The 17,474-nt window shown below is 46.9% G+C and overlaps 1 protein-coding gene across 1 annotated transcript in view; it reads right to left on the reverse strand.

Annotated features, from left to right (window-relative positions):
- LOC137504562 (E3 ubiquitin-protein ligase RNF213-like) overlaps positions 1 to 17,474 on the reverse strand; it is a 526,907-nt gene that overhangs the window by 457,201 nt on the left and 52,232 nt on the right. The window contains exon 5 of the mRNA XM_068233144.1: positions 5,857 to 6,021. Within this exon, the coding sequence (XP_068089245.1) occupies positions 5,857 to 6,021 (165 nt within the window). The remainder of the gene's footprint in view (positions 1 to 5,856; positions 6,022 to 17,474) is intronic.

The following is a 17,474-nucleotide window of genomic DNA, read 5'->3' on the forward strand; positions in this document are numbered from 1 at the left end:
TCGTTCTTTCCCCTGTTGTTTGATTGCTGTCCTGTGGATGTTATTGGATGAGTTTTGTGAGGACTTGGGACTGTGTAGTCAAAAAGTCTCTGTTACACTGATGATTTAAATTGAAATATCATACCTTGAAGCGTATATACTTATAGAAATGTTTGGAGCCAATGATATGCCTCCCTTTCCCCCAAATGTCCGAGTGTGCTGCACGGAATTTTTTGATGATGCTGCATGACACGCAACAGAGAGGGGAGGAGTCAGCACAGGGAGGAAGCTAAAAGGAAAGACTGTTGAACGCCTTAATGGACATCCTGACGAATCGCCCACTTAGGTGCGGGAAACACGTAGATGGGCGGAGCCTGTGCGTCCATGTGACCTACTCCATACTCTGAAAATCCAAAGAGGTCCGCACACTCTAGGAATCAAATTCCAGACTTTTTATTCAGCCAATGTGACAATTCCATTCCATTACACCAACGAATCGATTCGGGGCCCCGTGGGGTCCCTTTTGTCAAGGCAATACAGACAGAATGGTAACCATTACCATTCTGTCTGTATTGCCTTGACAAAGGGGACCCCACGGGTCCCCGAAACAATTAGTTGGTGTAATGGAATGGAATTGTGTCACATTGGCTGAATAAAAAGTCTGGAATTTGATTCCTAGAGTGTGCGGACCTCTTTGGATTTTCGGTTGCATTACTACTGGCTCCAGCACCTCACTGATGGTGTGCGATCCCACATCTACTTGTACTCCATACTCTGCACGCTGACCAGACTGCGGAAGTCACCGCTGGCGTCCTGGTGATCTGCATGATCCAAACGCATGGGAGAGGGTGAAATGCCTGGCTGCTGGAGTGCTAGTCAATGCACCGGCATATGCGGAGCATAGGCGGAATTCCGCTTCAAACATCCAAACCCCAGTGGCAAGTTGTAGGCAGTGTGGGTACCCACTGAAGGAACTACACGACAGAGGTGGTGAGATAAACAGCGCAATTGTCTGTGTATGGCTGTTAGTTGCTGCTGCTGCACTAATATATGGGACTATCTCTGTGAGAAGTACGGGATTGCAATATACCTGCTGTCTTTCACTGTCATACAGTCGGATCCCTCTGCTCCCTATGGGTCGCCTCACAACTGATCAAGCAACTATCCACTGAACTATAGTATTTCAAGTGCGTTTCTGGGCGCCATGGCTGCAAGTGTGTGTGGAGGAATGTATGAAGTGCCGGCTTAGATTAGATGGTTATTGGTCAGAGTCGTGTTCATGTTCATTATCATTGTGTCGCACAGAAGCTCTAGCAAAGTTTTAAAGTGTTTTAGACGGCTGGTTTTTGCATGTAATCAAGCCTTTTTGTACAGTGTATAATAAAATGGTCTACCTGGCAACACATCAAGAACCCTAGCCTCATATGGATTTCTGAAGTCTAGTAAATTGGGGTAATGTGTCGCTAATAGGCGAGTACTGGGAGACCACAACTCAGTGTATCATATGATCGTAGATGATATGGCGTAGCCCTCCTTTTCTTTATTATGTTTCAGAGCTGGATCAGAACCATACAAAGTACTGTTACATTACACTGACCATACGTCCCACTTTACCTGGGATGCATCCCGCTTTCGGGGTCCGCTGTCCCAGTCAGCATGAGGTCCCGGGAAACGTCCCACTTTCAGCTGCGGGACGTCCCGGCCTTGGGACTCTGGCCAGCGCAATGAATGAACTGGCTGTGGCGTCTAATAGACACCGAGCCAGTTCATAGCCCGCAGCCCGGCTCCAGCCTCCTCAGTCTACCTCTTCCAGCAGAGCAGGGCTACCGGGAGATCGCTGCCGAAGCCTTGTACTGGAGACTATTTGTGTCTCCGGTACAGGGCTTCGGGCACTATCTTGCCATAGCCCTGCTCTGCCTGTCAGCGTGGGAGATGTGCTGCAGGAGGATCGTCCGGGGAGCTGCGCACCAGAGGAGTCTTCTGTCAGGTGAGTAAATTCTTTTTTCTCCCCAGGTGTTGCCCACAATGCATTTATTTTGTGCTGACATGTTGCCCACATTGCGTTTATTTTCTGGTGTCTGGGGTAACTGCTGCATTTATTATTTAATGGTCATAGTTGGCTATGTTTGCTGCTTTGGGGTTACGGTATACTATTAAATAGCATCACACAGTTTCTGCACACCCATGATGCGAAACCTCGTTTGACCACATCATGGCGTAAACACTGCTTTCTTATGCCTCGCTGTTACATCACTGTTAGCTCCGCCGAATACAATGGCATGGCCACGCCTCTTTTTCGGCATGGCGCGACATAACCAACAGGTTTTAGACCAGCTCATCTCCTCATGGGGTATTTTCAGTGTTTTCTTTATTTTCAAAAGCACTTAGTGAATGGCAGTTGCTCCGTCCAACTGCCAAAAATCTGTGCAGCGAGCAGGGAAGCTGGCCAGCATATTTGTATAAATCCTTTTCAGGGAGTGTCTTTTTAAAGAATCAAGGTTATGCTGAGAATCCCCTATGAGGAGATGGACTAGTCCAAAACCTGTGGATTCTTTCTGATTTCTACTACTTACTGTAAGTGACAGCAACATAGGAGAAAAATAATTTATGGCTCATTTTACTTTGGAAGAAACGCACTTCTTATTTGTATGTGTTTACATGTATTTTAAATTCTACACTTTTACGCCATAGTGCCCCTTTAAATTAAGGAAGGTACCATTTCTGCTCCCATTAATGATAATAATGTTCTTAATTGTTTAATGAGTTTGGTATTTGTATACTTATAATAGAGGTGGTATGGCAGTGAAAATTTGAGTATAGAGTACCCTGTATAGAGTATTGAGTATAGAGTACCCTGTATAGAGTATTGAGTATAGAGTACCCTGTATAGAGTATTGAGTATAGAGTATAGAGTACCATGTATAGAGTATTGAGTATAGAGTATAGAGTACCCTGTATAGAGTATTGAGTATAGAGTACCCTGTATAGAGTATTGAGTATAGAGTATCAAGTACTCTGTATAGAGTATTGAGTATAGAGTACTCTGTATAGAGTATTGAGTATAGAGTATTCTGTATAGAGTATTGAGTATAGAGTACCCTGTATAGAGTATTGAGTATAGAGTACCCTGTATAGAGTATTGAGTATAGAGTATAGAGTACCCTGTATAGAGTATTGAGTATAGAGTATAGAGTACCCTGTATAGAGTATTGAGTATAGAGTACCCTGTATAGAGTATTGAGTATAGAGTACCCTGTATAGAGTATTGAGTATAGAGTACCCTGTATAGAGTATTGAGTATAGAGTACCCTGTATAGAGTATTGAGTATAGAGTACCCTGTATAGAGTATTGAGTATAGAGTACCCTGTATAGAGTATTGAGTATAGAGTACCCTGTATAGAGTATTGAGTATAGAGTATAGAGTACCCTGTATAGAGTATTAAGTATAGAGTACCCTGTATAGAGTATAGAGTATAGAGTACCCTGTATAGAGTATTGAGTATAGAGTGCCCTGCTCTCAACAGGACCTTTATGATTAGCCATTATTTAGGTGAATACCTTGCTTTAATTATGCACTGAACCCTCACCTAATGAGAAATGTTGAATATACGCAAGTCTACTACCTATTCTTTATTATTAGACAGGGACACAATTGTGCTGCTTAGTCTCAGATTTTGATTTAGCCCCCTACGGTGACATTTTCTCCTTTCAGAAACTGAACCAGCAAGTACAAGGGTTGCTAGGAAACCATACACAAAACGAATGGGCCTTGCAGACATACGTGCGCTACATAGGCAGTCAGGCAGAGTAAGGGTCCTTTTACACTTACGCATTGGCATGCATTAGTGTTCATTAGTACGGGTTAGTATGCATTTTTCCCATAGCAGTGCATTGTGAAAAAGCTTTCAGTTAAAACATGTATAGTGAGAACTGAGCCATTGGGAAACATGGACATCACTTTGGAAATCAGTTTTCCTTCAGTTATAACTGAGAGCAACTGATTAAGGGCCTGTTTCCACTACACGCAGATTGGATGGAGAATGGATGCAGAAAAACTGACTCCAATGAATGCCTATGAGTCTGTGTCCACTAAACACGATTTTTCTGGTGCAGATTTTCCCATAGGCATTCATTGGAGTCAGTTTTTCTGCATCCATTCTGCATTCAATCTGCATGTAGTGGAAACAGGCCCTAAGTGTAAACGGGGCCTAAACAGTCTTAATGTTGACACACGTTGCCAGATAGCGCAGCGCCATTCCCAATATGGAAGTAGCCTGTCTCCTACAGGTTCCCCATTGGCCACTTGATACAGATGTCATCGATTACTCAGGCAGTGGGCCAGGCTGGGTCACAAAATGTCTGAAAGGTGAGGAAATTCAGTGCATAAATGAGCCTGCAGGGTGCAAGGCCCTTGGCCACAAAGCCTCTGAAGACACAATCTACGTGAAATGTCTGTTTTCAGGCCATTGCTGCCCCACGGATACATCTGAAGATGGCGCCAGCAAATAATGGTGCACGGTGTTGCCGCTAATCCGTTTGTCGCTTATCGCTATTTAATGTTAAAGCCTTATCGTTATTTAGCTCTATCTTATTGAAAATTAGTGTTAACACACAGAACCCTCTCTGTACCTATCCCTAACCCCTAGACCCCCCCCGCCCTGGTGGTGTCTAACCCTAACCACCCCCTGGTGGTGCCCAACCATAACCACCCCCCTGGTGGTGCCTAACCCTAACCACTTCCCTGGTGGTGCCTAACCACTTCCCTGGTGGTGCCTAACCACTTCCCTGGTGGTGCCTAACCCTAACCACCCCCCTTGGTGGTGCCTAACCATAAGCACCCCCCTGGTGGTGGCTAAACCTAAGCACCCCCCTGGTGGTGCCTAACCACCCCCCTGGTGGTGCCTAACCCTAACCACCCCCCTGGTGGTGCCTAACCCTAACCACTTCCCTGGTGGTGCCTAACCCTAACCACCCCCCTGGTGGTGCCAAATCCTAAGCACCCCCCTGGTGGTGCCTAACCCTAAGCACCCCCCTGGTTGTTTCTAACCACCCCCCTGGTGGTGCCTAACCCTAACCACCCCCTGGTGGTGCCTAACCCTAACCACCCCCCTGGTCATGCCTAACCCTAACCACCCCCCTGGTGGTGCCTAACCCTGAGTCCCCCCTGGTGGTGCCTAACCCTGAGTCCCCCCTGGTGGTGCCTAACCTTGAGTCTCCCCTGGTGGTGCCTAACCTTGAGTCTCCCCTGGTGGTGCCTAACCCTAACCAACCCCTGGTGGTGCCTAACCCTAAGCACCCCCCCCCCCCCCCCCCGGTGGTGCCTAACCCTAAGCACCCCCCTGGTGGTGCCTAACCCTAACCACCCCACTGATGGTGCCGAACCCTAACCTTGACAGTGTTACATTAAATCCATTTACCGTTTTGTAGTTAAATAACGACTGCAGTTTGGCTAATGTAGGTTAGCAATTGATAAATAACGTTACTGTGCGCAATAACATCTACTGTTTGGCATATGAACGGCGCCATTGATAAATAACGTTACTGTGTGCAGTTTTCTTTTTTTCCCTGTGAGCCATTATTATGCAGTACTAACGATAAATAGCGATAAGCGTATCTTTTTAATGTGGCGTCATTTTTATGCATAGACGCTGTGTGCCATTATTCACTGATCCGTGCCCCACAGCCTCACCAAGGTTGTTAGTATGTCTTTTATACAGTATGAACAGCCTTGAGAATAAAGCAGTTTTAGGATTAAGGAGTAGTGCCGGATGCTATATCTTTCTACCATTGAACACCCATGGTGTAAACTTTTTATTTTCAACAAACATCTAAACCAAGCAATTCCTCTGAACACATTCAGTTATTTTTCAGGTTACCTCAGAGAACTTGTTGGCCTCCAGGTTTTCCTGATTTCCTTTGACAGACATAAGCATGAGTTTATTCAGTAACTCCTTCAGCTCCTCTAGTGTGTAATGGCGCTTGTTAGAATCTCCTTCTTCACCCCCCGGAAGGTCCAGCTGCAGCACACTGTCCATGGTGATCTGTGGGAAAGGGGAAATAACAGATTAAAGCATATGTAACATTCTGCTCCGGTTCCTACACAGGGCCTGGTTTAATAACAATGGGGCCCCCAGAAAAAATGAACGCAGGGTCAACCCAGAACCAGAAAGACATCCCTTAGACTGTAACCAAACAGTGGTATTAGGGGCCCTTTGTTGCCCTCAAATTACCCCCCCCCCCCCACACCCCAAGATCCTGAGCCAGCTGAGCCCCCAGATTACCCAAAATATAAATACTCGGGGGAGCAAACACTATATACGTTTTCCCAGGCGGGACAGGCCCCTAGCGTACTAAAACGTAACTTTTATCCGATACAGTTAAAATACAAATGTAAAAGGGCGAACAACAATATATGCAGCATAGATAGGTTCAAACGTAGTTGTGTCAAGGTTATGGCACAAACTAGTGTGTGTTATTAAATAATGTTAGGATAGGGAGGATGCATAGTAGCATTAGGCAAGAGAACCAAAGACCATAGGCACAGGGAGACTACGTACAGTATATCAAGGGCTCCATATGTCCTATAATTAAATTGGTCTGGGTTCAAGTTGCATCTATGCTCCCGTGCAGTCCCTATCGATCCACTCTCACAATCAGACAATATGGGGATACATAAACACCTGGTGCACTAACTAAACATACTCGACATGTTTCAGTATTACAACCTTCGTCAGGAGTGAATCATATACAGTATACAGTGCAAGTGTAAGAAAAACCAATAAACCCCCACCCAACAATATTCAAACTGTCAGCATTTCAGCTCCTTTCAGAGCCCAGATTACCCCCCAACATAAATATGCCCCCGTGGCTCCTGTGATCTCTTCTGCAGAGTAGTGTCTCACCTGTCCTGGCGGTTGTACTCCTCTGTCAGTCTGTGGCACCTGTAATGTCTTCTGCAGAGTAATGTCTCACCTGTCCTGGTGGGTGTACTCCTCTGTCAGTCTGTGGCACCTGTAATGTCTTTTGCAGAGTAGTGTCTCTCCTGTCCTGGCGGGTGTACTCCTCTGTCAGTCTGTGGCAGAGTAATGAAATTACTCTGTCAGACTGACATTACTCTGTCAGTCTGTGGCTCCTGTAATCTCTTCTGCAGGGTAGTGTCTCACCTGTCCTGGCGGGTGTACTCCTCTGTCAGTCTGTGGCACCTGTAATCTCTTCTGCAGGGTAGTGTCTCACCTGTCCTGGCGGGTGTACTCCTCTGTCTGTCTGTGGCTCCTGTAATCTCTTCAGCAGGGTAGTGTCTCACCTGTCCTGGCGGGTGTACTCCTCTGTCAGTCTGTGGCTCCTGTAATCTCTTTTGCAGGGTAGTGTCACACCTGTCCTGGCGGGTGTACTCCTCTGTCAGTCTGTGGCTCCTGTGATCTCTTCTGCAGAGCAGTGTCTCACCTGTCCTGGTGGGTGTACTCCTCTGTCAGTCTGTGGCTCCTGTGATCTCTTCTGCAGAGCAGTGTCTCACCTGTCCTGGTGGGTGTACTCCTCTGTCAGTCTGTGGCTCCTGTGATCTCTTCTGCAGAGCAGTGTCTCACCTGTCCTGGCGGGTGTACTCCTCTGTCAGTCTGTGGCTCCTGTGATCTCTTCTGCAGAGCAGTGTCTCACCTGTCCTGGCGGGTGTACTCCTCTGTCAGTCTGTGGCTCCTGTGATCTCTTCTGCAGAGCAGTGTCTCACCTGTCCTGGTGGGTGTACTCCTCTGTCAGTCTGTGGCACCTGTAATCTCTTCTGCAGAGTAGTGTCACACCTGTCCTGGCGGGTGTACTCCTCTGTCAGTCTGTGGCTCCTGTGATCTCTTCTGCAGAGCAGTGTCACACCTGTCCAGGCGGGTGTACTCCTCTGACAGTCTGTGGCACCTGTAATCTCTTCTGCAGAGTAGTGTCTCACCTGTCCTGGCAGGTGTACTCCTCTGTCAGTCTGTGGCTCCTGTAATGTCTTCTGCAGAGTAATGTCTCACCTGTCCTGGCGGGTGTACTCCTCTGTCAGTCTGTGGCACCTGTAATGTCTTCTGCAGAGCAGTGTTTCACCTGTCCTGGTGGGTGTACTCCTCTGTCAGTCTGTGGCTCCTGTGATCTCTTCTGCAGGGTAGTGTCTCACCTGTCCTGGCAGGTGTACTCCTCTGTCAGTCTGTGGCTCCTGTAATCTCTTCTGCAGAGTAGTGTCTCACCTGTCCTGGCGGGTGTACTCCTCTGTCAGTCTGTGGCACCTGTAATCTCTTCTGCAGGGTAGTGTCACCTGTCCTGGCGGGTGTACTCCTCTGTCAGTCTGTGGCTCCTGTGATCTCTTCTGCAGGGTAGTGTCTCACCTGTCCTGGGGGGTGTACTCCTCTGTCAGTCTGTGGCTCCTGTAATCTCTTCTGCAGAGCAGTGTCTCACCTGTCCTGGCGGGTGTACTCCTCTGTCAGTCTGTGGCTCCTATAATCTCTTCTGCAGAGTAGTGTCTCACCTGTCCTGGCGGGTGTACTCCTCTGTCAGTCTGTGGCTCCTGTAATCTCTTCTGCAGAGTAGTGTCACACCTGTCCTGGCGGGTGTACTCCTCTGTCAGTCTGTGGCACCTGTGATCTCTTCTGCAGGGTAGTGTCTCACCTGTCCTGGCGGCAGTACTCCTCTGTCAGTCTGTGGCTCCTGTAATCTCTTCTGCAGAGTAGTGTCTCACCTGTCCTGGCGGGTGTACTCCTCTGTCAGTCTGTGGCACCTGTAATCTCTTCTGCAGGGTAGTGTCACCTGTCCTGGCGGGTGTACTCCTCTGTCAGTCTGTGGCTCCTGTAATCTCTTCTGCAGGGTAGTGTCTCACCTGTCCTGGGGGGTGTACTCCTCTGTCAGTCTGTGGCTCCTGTAATCTCTTCTGCAGAGCAGTGTCTCACCTGTCCTGGCGGGTGTACTCCTCTGTCAGTCTGTGGCTCCTATAATCTCTTCTGCAGAGTAGTGTCTCACCTGTCCTGGCGGGTGTACTCCTCTGTCAGTCTGTGGCTCCTGTAATCTCTTCTGCAGAGTAGTGTCACACCTGTCCTGGCGGGTGTACTCCTCTGTCAGTCTGTGGCTCCTGTGATCTCTTCTGCAGGGTAGTGTCTCACCTGTCCTGGCGGGTGTACTCCTCTGTCAGTCTGTGGCTCCTGTAATCTCTTCTGCAGGGTAGTGTCACACCTGTCCTGGTGGGTGTACTCCTCTGTCAGTCTGTGGCTCCTGTAATGTCTTCTGCAGAGTAGTGTCTCACCTGTCCTGGCGGGTGTACTCCTCTGTCAGTCTGTGGCACCTGTAATCTCTTCTGCAGGGTAGTGTCACCTGTCCTGGCGGGTGTACTCCTCTGTCAGTCTGTGGCTCCTGTGATCTCTTCTGCAGAGCAGTGTCTCACCTGTCCTGGCGGGTGTACTCCTCTGTCAGTCTGTGGCTCCTGTAATCTCTTCTGCAGAGTAGTGTCACACCTGTCCTGGCGGGTGTACTCCTCTGTCAGTCTGTGGCTCCTGTAATCTCTTCTGCAGGGTAGTGTCACACCTGTCCTGGCGGGTGTACTCCTCTGTCAGTCTGTGGCTCCTGTAATCTCTTCTGCAGAGTAGTGTCTCACCTGTCCTGGTGGGTGTACTCCTCTGTCAGTCTGTGGCTCCTGTGATCTCTTCTGCAGAGCAGTGTCTCACCTGTCCTGGTGGGTGTACTCCTCTGTCAGTCTGTGGCTCCTGTGATCTCTTCTGCAGAGCATTGTCTCACCTGTCCTGGTGGGTGTACTCCTCTGTCAGTCTGTGGCTCCTGTGATCTCTTCTGCAGGGTAGTGTCTCACCTGTCCTGGTGGGTGTACTCCTCTGTCAGTCTGTGGCTCCTGTGATCTCTTCTGCAGAGCAGTGTTTCACCTGTCCTGGCGGGTTTACTCCTCTGTCAGTCTGTGGCTCCTGTAATCTCTTCTGCAGAGTAGTGTCTCACCTGTCCTGGTGGGTGTACTCCTCTGTCAGTCTGTGGCACCTTGCACTCCACAACTTCTTCCATCGCTGGCTGCATCTTCTCTTTTACCTGTGGCATATTATGTAAAAACATCTGCCGGGCCACGGAGGAGAGGTGCCCTTAAGGATGAAAACTGGAGTACAGGGAGCCATGGACAGAGGAGTGCATCTACAGGGACAGGTGAGCCGCTACCTTGCCGATGACATTGCAGAGGCCCCAGGGAGCACAGGTAAGTTGGAAGGTTGACATGGGGGGGGGGGGTGCAGCCAGCATGGGGACCTGGGGCAATTACCAAGGTTGTCCAGATGGTAGTACTGGCCCTATTCCTATAACTGGAACAGTGTGCAGGAAATGTAATGTAAGGGCCCATAGAGCTCAAAGGGAAAAAAAAAATAACGTAGGGTAAATAGATGAAACTTAAAGTGGAACCAGGATTCCCACTTTTACCATAAATATCCTGGTTTCAGCATCAGAAAATCTTCCTATAGCTAAATATTGCTGTATGTTGGTATGTAGCCCCGCCTCCCAAGGCTGTTTATTATGCAGACCCCCCCCCCCCCATGTATTCTGGGAGACTAGAGATTCTTTGTAATGGCTTTATAACTCTCACTAAAGATGTTTCTTTCAGAAAGTAAATTAGGAAAAGGATACAGTAGATTTTACAATGGCAAAGCACTGACTAAATAATCTATAAATGAATATTGAAAAAAAAAACTTTTATTCACGGTGTTATTTTGACTACATGACTACAGTTCCTCTTTAAAGAGACACTGAAGCGAAAAAAAAGATATGATATAATTAATTTGTTGTGTACTATGAATAATTACTAGAAGATTAGCAGCAAAGAAAATATTCTCATATTTTTATTTTCAGGTATATAGTGTTTTTCTAACATTGCATCATTCTATAATATGTGCAGATTACACAACACTCAGCATTCAAAATGAGTCTTTCAGAGCAGTCTGTGAAGTAATGAACTCTCCTCTAGCAGAGGAAAAGTAAACAGTTCAATTACAGTTGAGATAATAAAAGTCAGATAACAGCCCTCTCCAGGACTAAGTTAGTCGGAGAGCTTAATAGTTTTTTTGCATAGAGATAACAACTGGAGTTTCTCAACTCTTCCTGTACTGGAAACAATTAGACTGATGTATCTGATCTTAATGTTTTTTTTCTTAGCTGTACTACACATACAAATCATAATATCATCATTTTTTTTTCGCTTCAGTGTCTCTTTAAAGAGAATCTGAACTGAAAATAAAAAGTCAATATAAACATACACAGGTGATACTTACCTCCTGTGTAGTCTACTCCTCAATCTCTTTCTCCTCTCCTGCGTCCCATTTGTCCACTGTGATCAATGGAATTCGCTGTCCTCCATTTTGAAAATGGCCATTACCCCATAACAGCTTCCTGGTCAGCACACTGTTAAACTGTAATATCACCCACCACTTGAGCCATAGGGAAACATGGACATTACCTTGCACATTCAGTTGTAACTGACAGCTGCTGATATATAACTGACAGCAACTGGTATATTTCAGATCTGACAAAATATAGTCAGAACTGGAAGGGATCACTGTAAGAAGAAAATGGTGAGCTTCTGAGAGGAACTGACGGTGAGGTAACTATGTAATGTTCATTTGCAGTTACGTCATGTGTTTATTTTACATAATGTTCCTCACTTCAGGTTCCATTTAATATAAAGTCCCTCCCTCAATACCTTTGCAAAAAAAACTGGGGATAATAAATCCAAAGAAAGCAAAAGACTGATCAAATGAGATAACAAAACATATGTAAAAGGTAAAGTAAGAATAATAATAACTATGTGAGAAAACGCGGAAAAGCCGCCGCGTGCACTCAGAACAAGGCGGCTAATTCCGCGTCCAATGCGGCGGTTTGCACGCATAGGCCTACATCTGTCAGTATGGCTGAACGCAGAGAAACCGCCGCATGCCTTGATAGCGGTGTGGCTGGCTCTGCGGGTGGTACGCAAGACATGTCTGGTGTGGCTGGGACTGATAGTCCACACAGGTTCAGAAGGATGCGCGCGCGCGTTGAGAGGCAGAACTTTTATGACAGCCAGAAGGGAGTCAGCTGACCAAGCCGGTCAGCTGACGATTGTACCAGTTCCCATTGGTCCAGCACTTAGGGGAGGCGCTGGAGAGCGCTGGGCTACATATACTGGGTGCTGGTCATTCGCTGGTTGTCTGCCGTTGCGATCACTACGTGGAAGCACTCAGACCTTATTGTCAGAATCTGTGTTATCATTCTGTTATACTTCAGATTAGTTCCAGGGTGTTGATGATCAAGGACCTCACACCCAAGATTAGGGACTTGTGTTACCATTCTGTTATACTTCAGACTAGTTCCAGGGTGTTGATGATCACGGAGAGGCATTGTTTATTATCTGTTATGACTTTCTGCTTTCCTGACCACTCTTCTGTTCACTGATTTGGTACTTCGCTATATCTGATACTCTGTTGCCAAACCCTGCTTGCCTTAGGATTACCAAATCAGCCTCCTGTCTTTGTACTGTGTATGTCCGTGTGTTGCTGACCTGGCTTGTCCGACCCTGAGAGCTATCTCCCCAGTTAAGAGATAGTTCACAGACCAGTCAGTGACATCCTCCATTGGTGTCACTCACGCTCTGGTCCTTCCCTCTCCCAATCTGACTCCTCCCGGTGGGAGAGTCTCAGGCTGCTGGAAGGTACTTACTCTAGCAGTATTCCTTACTGCCTTGTACCTGTCTTCCTGGTATTGTTCTCAAAGTATTACTGTTGCACCAAACACTCATATCTCTCAGGTGTCTAGAGGTTAGTAATATATCTGATTATCGGTGATACTGCAGATCATCGATAATCAGGTATATTTCTGTATTTTGGTGATACTGCAGATCACCAATAATCAGATCCTCTCTGTGTTACACCGATCGTTACAGAACAGCAGACCAAAAAATGCAAATGGACGCACTCACCAGCCGTCTGGGCACACTTACCACTTCTGTGGAAAACATCAATATAGTGCTGGGCAGTCACCAGACGGTAATGGATGCTTTGTCTGGATCTTTACAAACCCTCCAGACGGCAGTGAAGGATGTGCGATCTCCTCTTAGCACAGACATACGTATGCCTGTACCTGAAAAATTTTCTGGTCACAGATCTGACTTCCGAAATTTTAGAAGTAGAGTGTTATCATACTTTGAGTTAAGACCTAATTCTTCAGGAACTGTGGCCCAAAGGGTTACCTTTATTAAAACCTTGTTATCTGGCGATTCTCAGACCTGGGCGTATAGCCTTCCCACCAGTCACCAGGCCCTGACCTCTGTAGAGGAATTTTTTAAAGCTATGGCTATAATTTACGGCGATCCAGACATTGCCTCGACTTCTGAGCGGAAGCTCAAACTTTTACGTCAAGGCAAGAGTCCGGTTGAAGAGTATGCTGCTGAATTTAGGAGGTGGTCAATATCGGCCAGGTGGGACACATTTGCCCTTTTAAATGGATTTTGAATTTGCAAAAAAATTGGGTATTCCGGTCACCCCGATAGAACCACAGATACAGGTTACTGCAGTAGATGATTCCCCTCTGCAGGGTAACAGTCCTCTGTCACAGACTCCAGAAGTGGGGGTCACTATCGGGGTGTTGCATAGGGAAAATTTGTATTTTTTTTTGTGTTACGTATGACAACCTCCACGATCATTCTTGGCATGCCTTGGTTACAACTTCACTCACCTCAGATTAACTGGGCCACTGGTCAGCTAACGAGCTGGTCTTCCCAGTGTTTTCATCATTGTTTAGCGAAGGTAACCTTGGGTGAGATCAAGATTCATGTGGAAGGATTGCCAGATCAGTATTCTGAGTTTGCAGACGTGTTTTGTCCTAAATCGGCCGATAAACTTCCTCCACACCGCCCTTTCGATTGTCCTATTGATCTCCGGTCTGGTTGTATGCCCCCTAGAGGTCATCTCTACAATTTATCTGGGCCCGAAAAATTGGCCATGCAGGAATACATCCGTGAAAATTTAGCTTAAGTGTTCATTCGCCCTTCCCGGTCGCCTGCTGGTGCAGGTTTCTTTTTTGTAAAGAAAAAAGACGGAGGCCTTCGGCCGTGCATTGATTATCGGGGCCTGAATAAAATTACAGTAAAAAAATCGCTATCCATTGCCTTTGATAGACGATTTATTTACTCAGATCACTAATGCTAAGATCTTCTCAAAATTGGATTTGCGGGGTGCATACAACCTGGTACAGATCAGAGAGGGCGATTAATGGAAGACGGCCTTTAACACACCCGATGGGCATTACGAGTACCTGGTGATGCCCTTCGGGTTGTGTAACGCCCCGGCCGTCTTTCAGGAACTCATTAATGAGGTGTTCAGAGAGGTTTTAGGCAAATTTGTCCTAGTATATTTGGATGATATACTAATCTTCTCAGCCAACCTCTCAGAGCATAGGGATCATGTCAGGTTTGTGTTGCACAAGCTAAGACAAAACAGGTTATATGCCAAATTGGAGAAATGCATTTTTGAGGTAACATCTGTCACCTTTCTGGGGTACATAATTTCTACCTCAGGCCTTTCTATGGACCCTGCCAAGGTCTCTGCTGTTCTGGAGTGGCCTCAGCCCGTGGGTCTGAAAGCTCTCCAGAGATTCTTGGGGTTCGCTAACTACTATAGAAGGTTCATAAAGGGGTACTCCACAGTCATCGCACCCCTTACCAGTCTCACAAAGAAAGGGGCAGATACTAACCACTGGTCCTCCGAAGCTCTTGCTGCTTTCTCCACCCTGAAGGAATTGTTTTGTACCGCACCCATTTTAAGACACGTTGACATCTCCTATCCCTTTATTGTGGAGGAAGATGCCTCAGAGGTTGGGGTAGGGGCTGTGCTGTCTCAGTGTTCTGGGTTGCAGGGAAGGTTACACCCGTGTGCCTATTTCTCTCGTAGATTTTCACCCGCAGAGAAAAACTACGATATAGGCAACAGGGAGCTCCTAGCCATTAAATTGGCCTTTGAGGAATGGCGTCATTAGCTAGAGGGAGCAGAACATACGATTACAGTTTACACTGATCACAAAAATTTGGAATACATCGAGGGGGCTAAGAGATTGAGTCCCCGACAGGCTCGGTGGTCACTGTTTTTCTCTAGATTCAGATTTATAATCACGTATACCCCGGGTAGTAAAAACATTAAAGCAGACGCTTTATCCAGATGTTTAGAGCCAGAGACAGCACAGCCCTCAGACCCAGAGACTATTCTCCCACAGAAAGTGGTGTTGGCAGCCACAGAGACCTGGAGGAACTGGACTGAAACTTTAAGTCCTTTCCAACAGGACGTCCCTGAGGGAAAGCCTGAAGGGGTCATGTTTGTACCGTTGCTATTCCACCTCCAGATTTGGCAGATGTTCCACTCCCACAAGAATGCTGGACATCCTGGTGCCACCAGAACACAGGATCTTGTTGCTAGGTGTGCATGGTGGCCTTCATTGGCAACTGACTGCAAGGAGTATGTGAGAGAATGTGCAGTATGTGCAAGAAGTAAACCCTCCCGTTAGGCACCTGTGGGAACATTGCAGCCTTTACCCACCCCGAGTGAACCCTGGACCCATTCGTCCATGGATTTTGTGGGCGAACTCCCGAAGTCTGAGGGCATGTCGGTCATTTGGGTGGTAATCGACAGATTCAGTAAAATGGCCCATTTCGTGCCCCTGAAAGGACTCCCCTCGGCCCAGGAGTTGGCCGATCTTTTCATCCTGCATATCTTCCGGCTACACGGTATTCCGGAAAATATAGTGTCAGATCGGGGAGTCCAATTTGTTTCTAAATTTTGGAGGGCATTCTGTCATCAGTTGGTCATGGAACTGTCGTTTTTGTCGGGCTACCACCCACAGACCAATGGTCAGACCGAGAGAATTAATCAATCTCTGGAACAGTTTTTAAGGTGTTATGTGGCAGATGCACAGACTGATTGGGTCAAGTTCTTGCCGTTTGCAGAATTTGCACACAATAATTTGAAAAGCTCTTCTTCTGGATTCTCTCCATTTCAGGTGGTAACAGGAAGGTTGCCTAGGTTCTCCCCATTGCCAGTGGCCTCTACTCCGTTTCCAGCTCTGGAGGCTTGGCAAAAGTCATTTAAAAACATTTGGGGAATGGTGAAAAAGAATCTAGAGACGGCTTTTCAGAGTCAAAAAGGACAAGCTGACAAGAAACGTTCCATAGAGTGGAAGTTTCGACCAGGAGACTTGGTCTGGGTGTCCATTCGTCATTTGGCCCTAAAACAGCCTTCACCCAAGCTAGGACCCAGATTCATGGGTCCTTTCCCTGTAACCAGGAAAATCAACAATGTTACTTATGCCATTGATCTTCCTGCCAGTATGCGGGGTGTGAGATCATTCCATGTATCCCTGCTTAAGCCAGCAGTGCAGGTGGATTCCACTCCTCCTCCACCTGTGATGGTGGACAACCAACCGGAGTATGAAGTGGAAAAGATTTTAGACTCACGTATTGTACAGAACTCAGTACAGTATTTGGTTCACTAGAAGGGTTGTGGCATTGAGGAAAGAACATGGGTACCTGAGTGCCGCATGCATGCGGATGAATTGAAGAGGGAGTTCCACGCCCTATATCCTGAGAAACCGGGTAGGAGCTGTCCGGAGTCCACTCCTCAGGGATTAGGGACTTGTGTTACCATTCTGTTATACTTCAGACTAGTTCCTGGGTGTTGATGATCACGGAGCTCACACCCAAGACTAGGCATTGTTTATTATCTGTTATGACTTTCTGCTTTCCTGACCACTCTTCTGTTCACTGATCTGGTACTTCGCTATATCTGATACTCTGTTGCCAAACCCTGCTTGCCTTAGGATTACCAAATCAGCCTCCTGTCTTTGTACTGTGTATGTCCGTGTGTTGCTGACCTGGCTTGTCCGACCTTGAGAGCTATCTCCCCAGTTAAGAGATAGTTCACAGACCAGTCAGTGACATCCTCCATTGGTGTCACTCACGCTCTGGTCCTTCCCTCTCCCAGTCTGACTCCTCCCTGTGGGAGAGTCTCAGGCTGCTAGAAGGTACTTACTCTAGCAGTATTCCTTACTGCCTTGTACCTGTCTTCCTGGTATTGTTCTCAAAGTATTACTGTTGCATCAAACACTCATATCTCTCAGGTGTCCAGAGGTTAGTAATATATCTGATTATCGGTGATACTGCAGATCATCGATAATCAGGTATATTTCTGTATTTTGGTGATACTGCAGATCACCAATAATCAGATCCTCTCTGTGTTACACCGATCGTTACAAACTATAACAAAAACACCATTATTATTATTATGGTATTTTCTTTCCAATTTATAAAGCGCCTGTAACGTCTGACAACATATAGGATACATACAGGTGAAAATGCAATGAAGGTTTGTATACACGGTGTTGACAATTGCGCACATGCACTGTGGCAACAAGCACGGACCCAGAGACACAGACAGTGTACGCAGGGACACTTGTCTCTTATTAGGTTGGATATCCATAC

This window comes from Hyperolius riggenbachi, chromosome 4 (assembly GCF_040937935.1).
Source record: "Hyperolius riggenbachi isolate aHypRig1 chromosome 4, aHypRig1.pri, whole genome shotgun sequence".
Classification (NCBI taxonomy): domain Eukaryota; kingdom Metazoa; phylum Chordata; class Amphibia; order Anura; family Hyperoliidae; genus Hyperolius; species Hyperolius riggenbachi.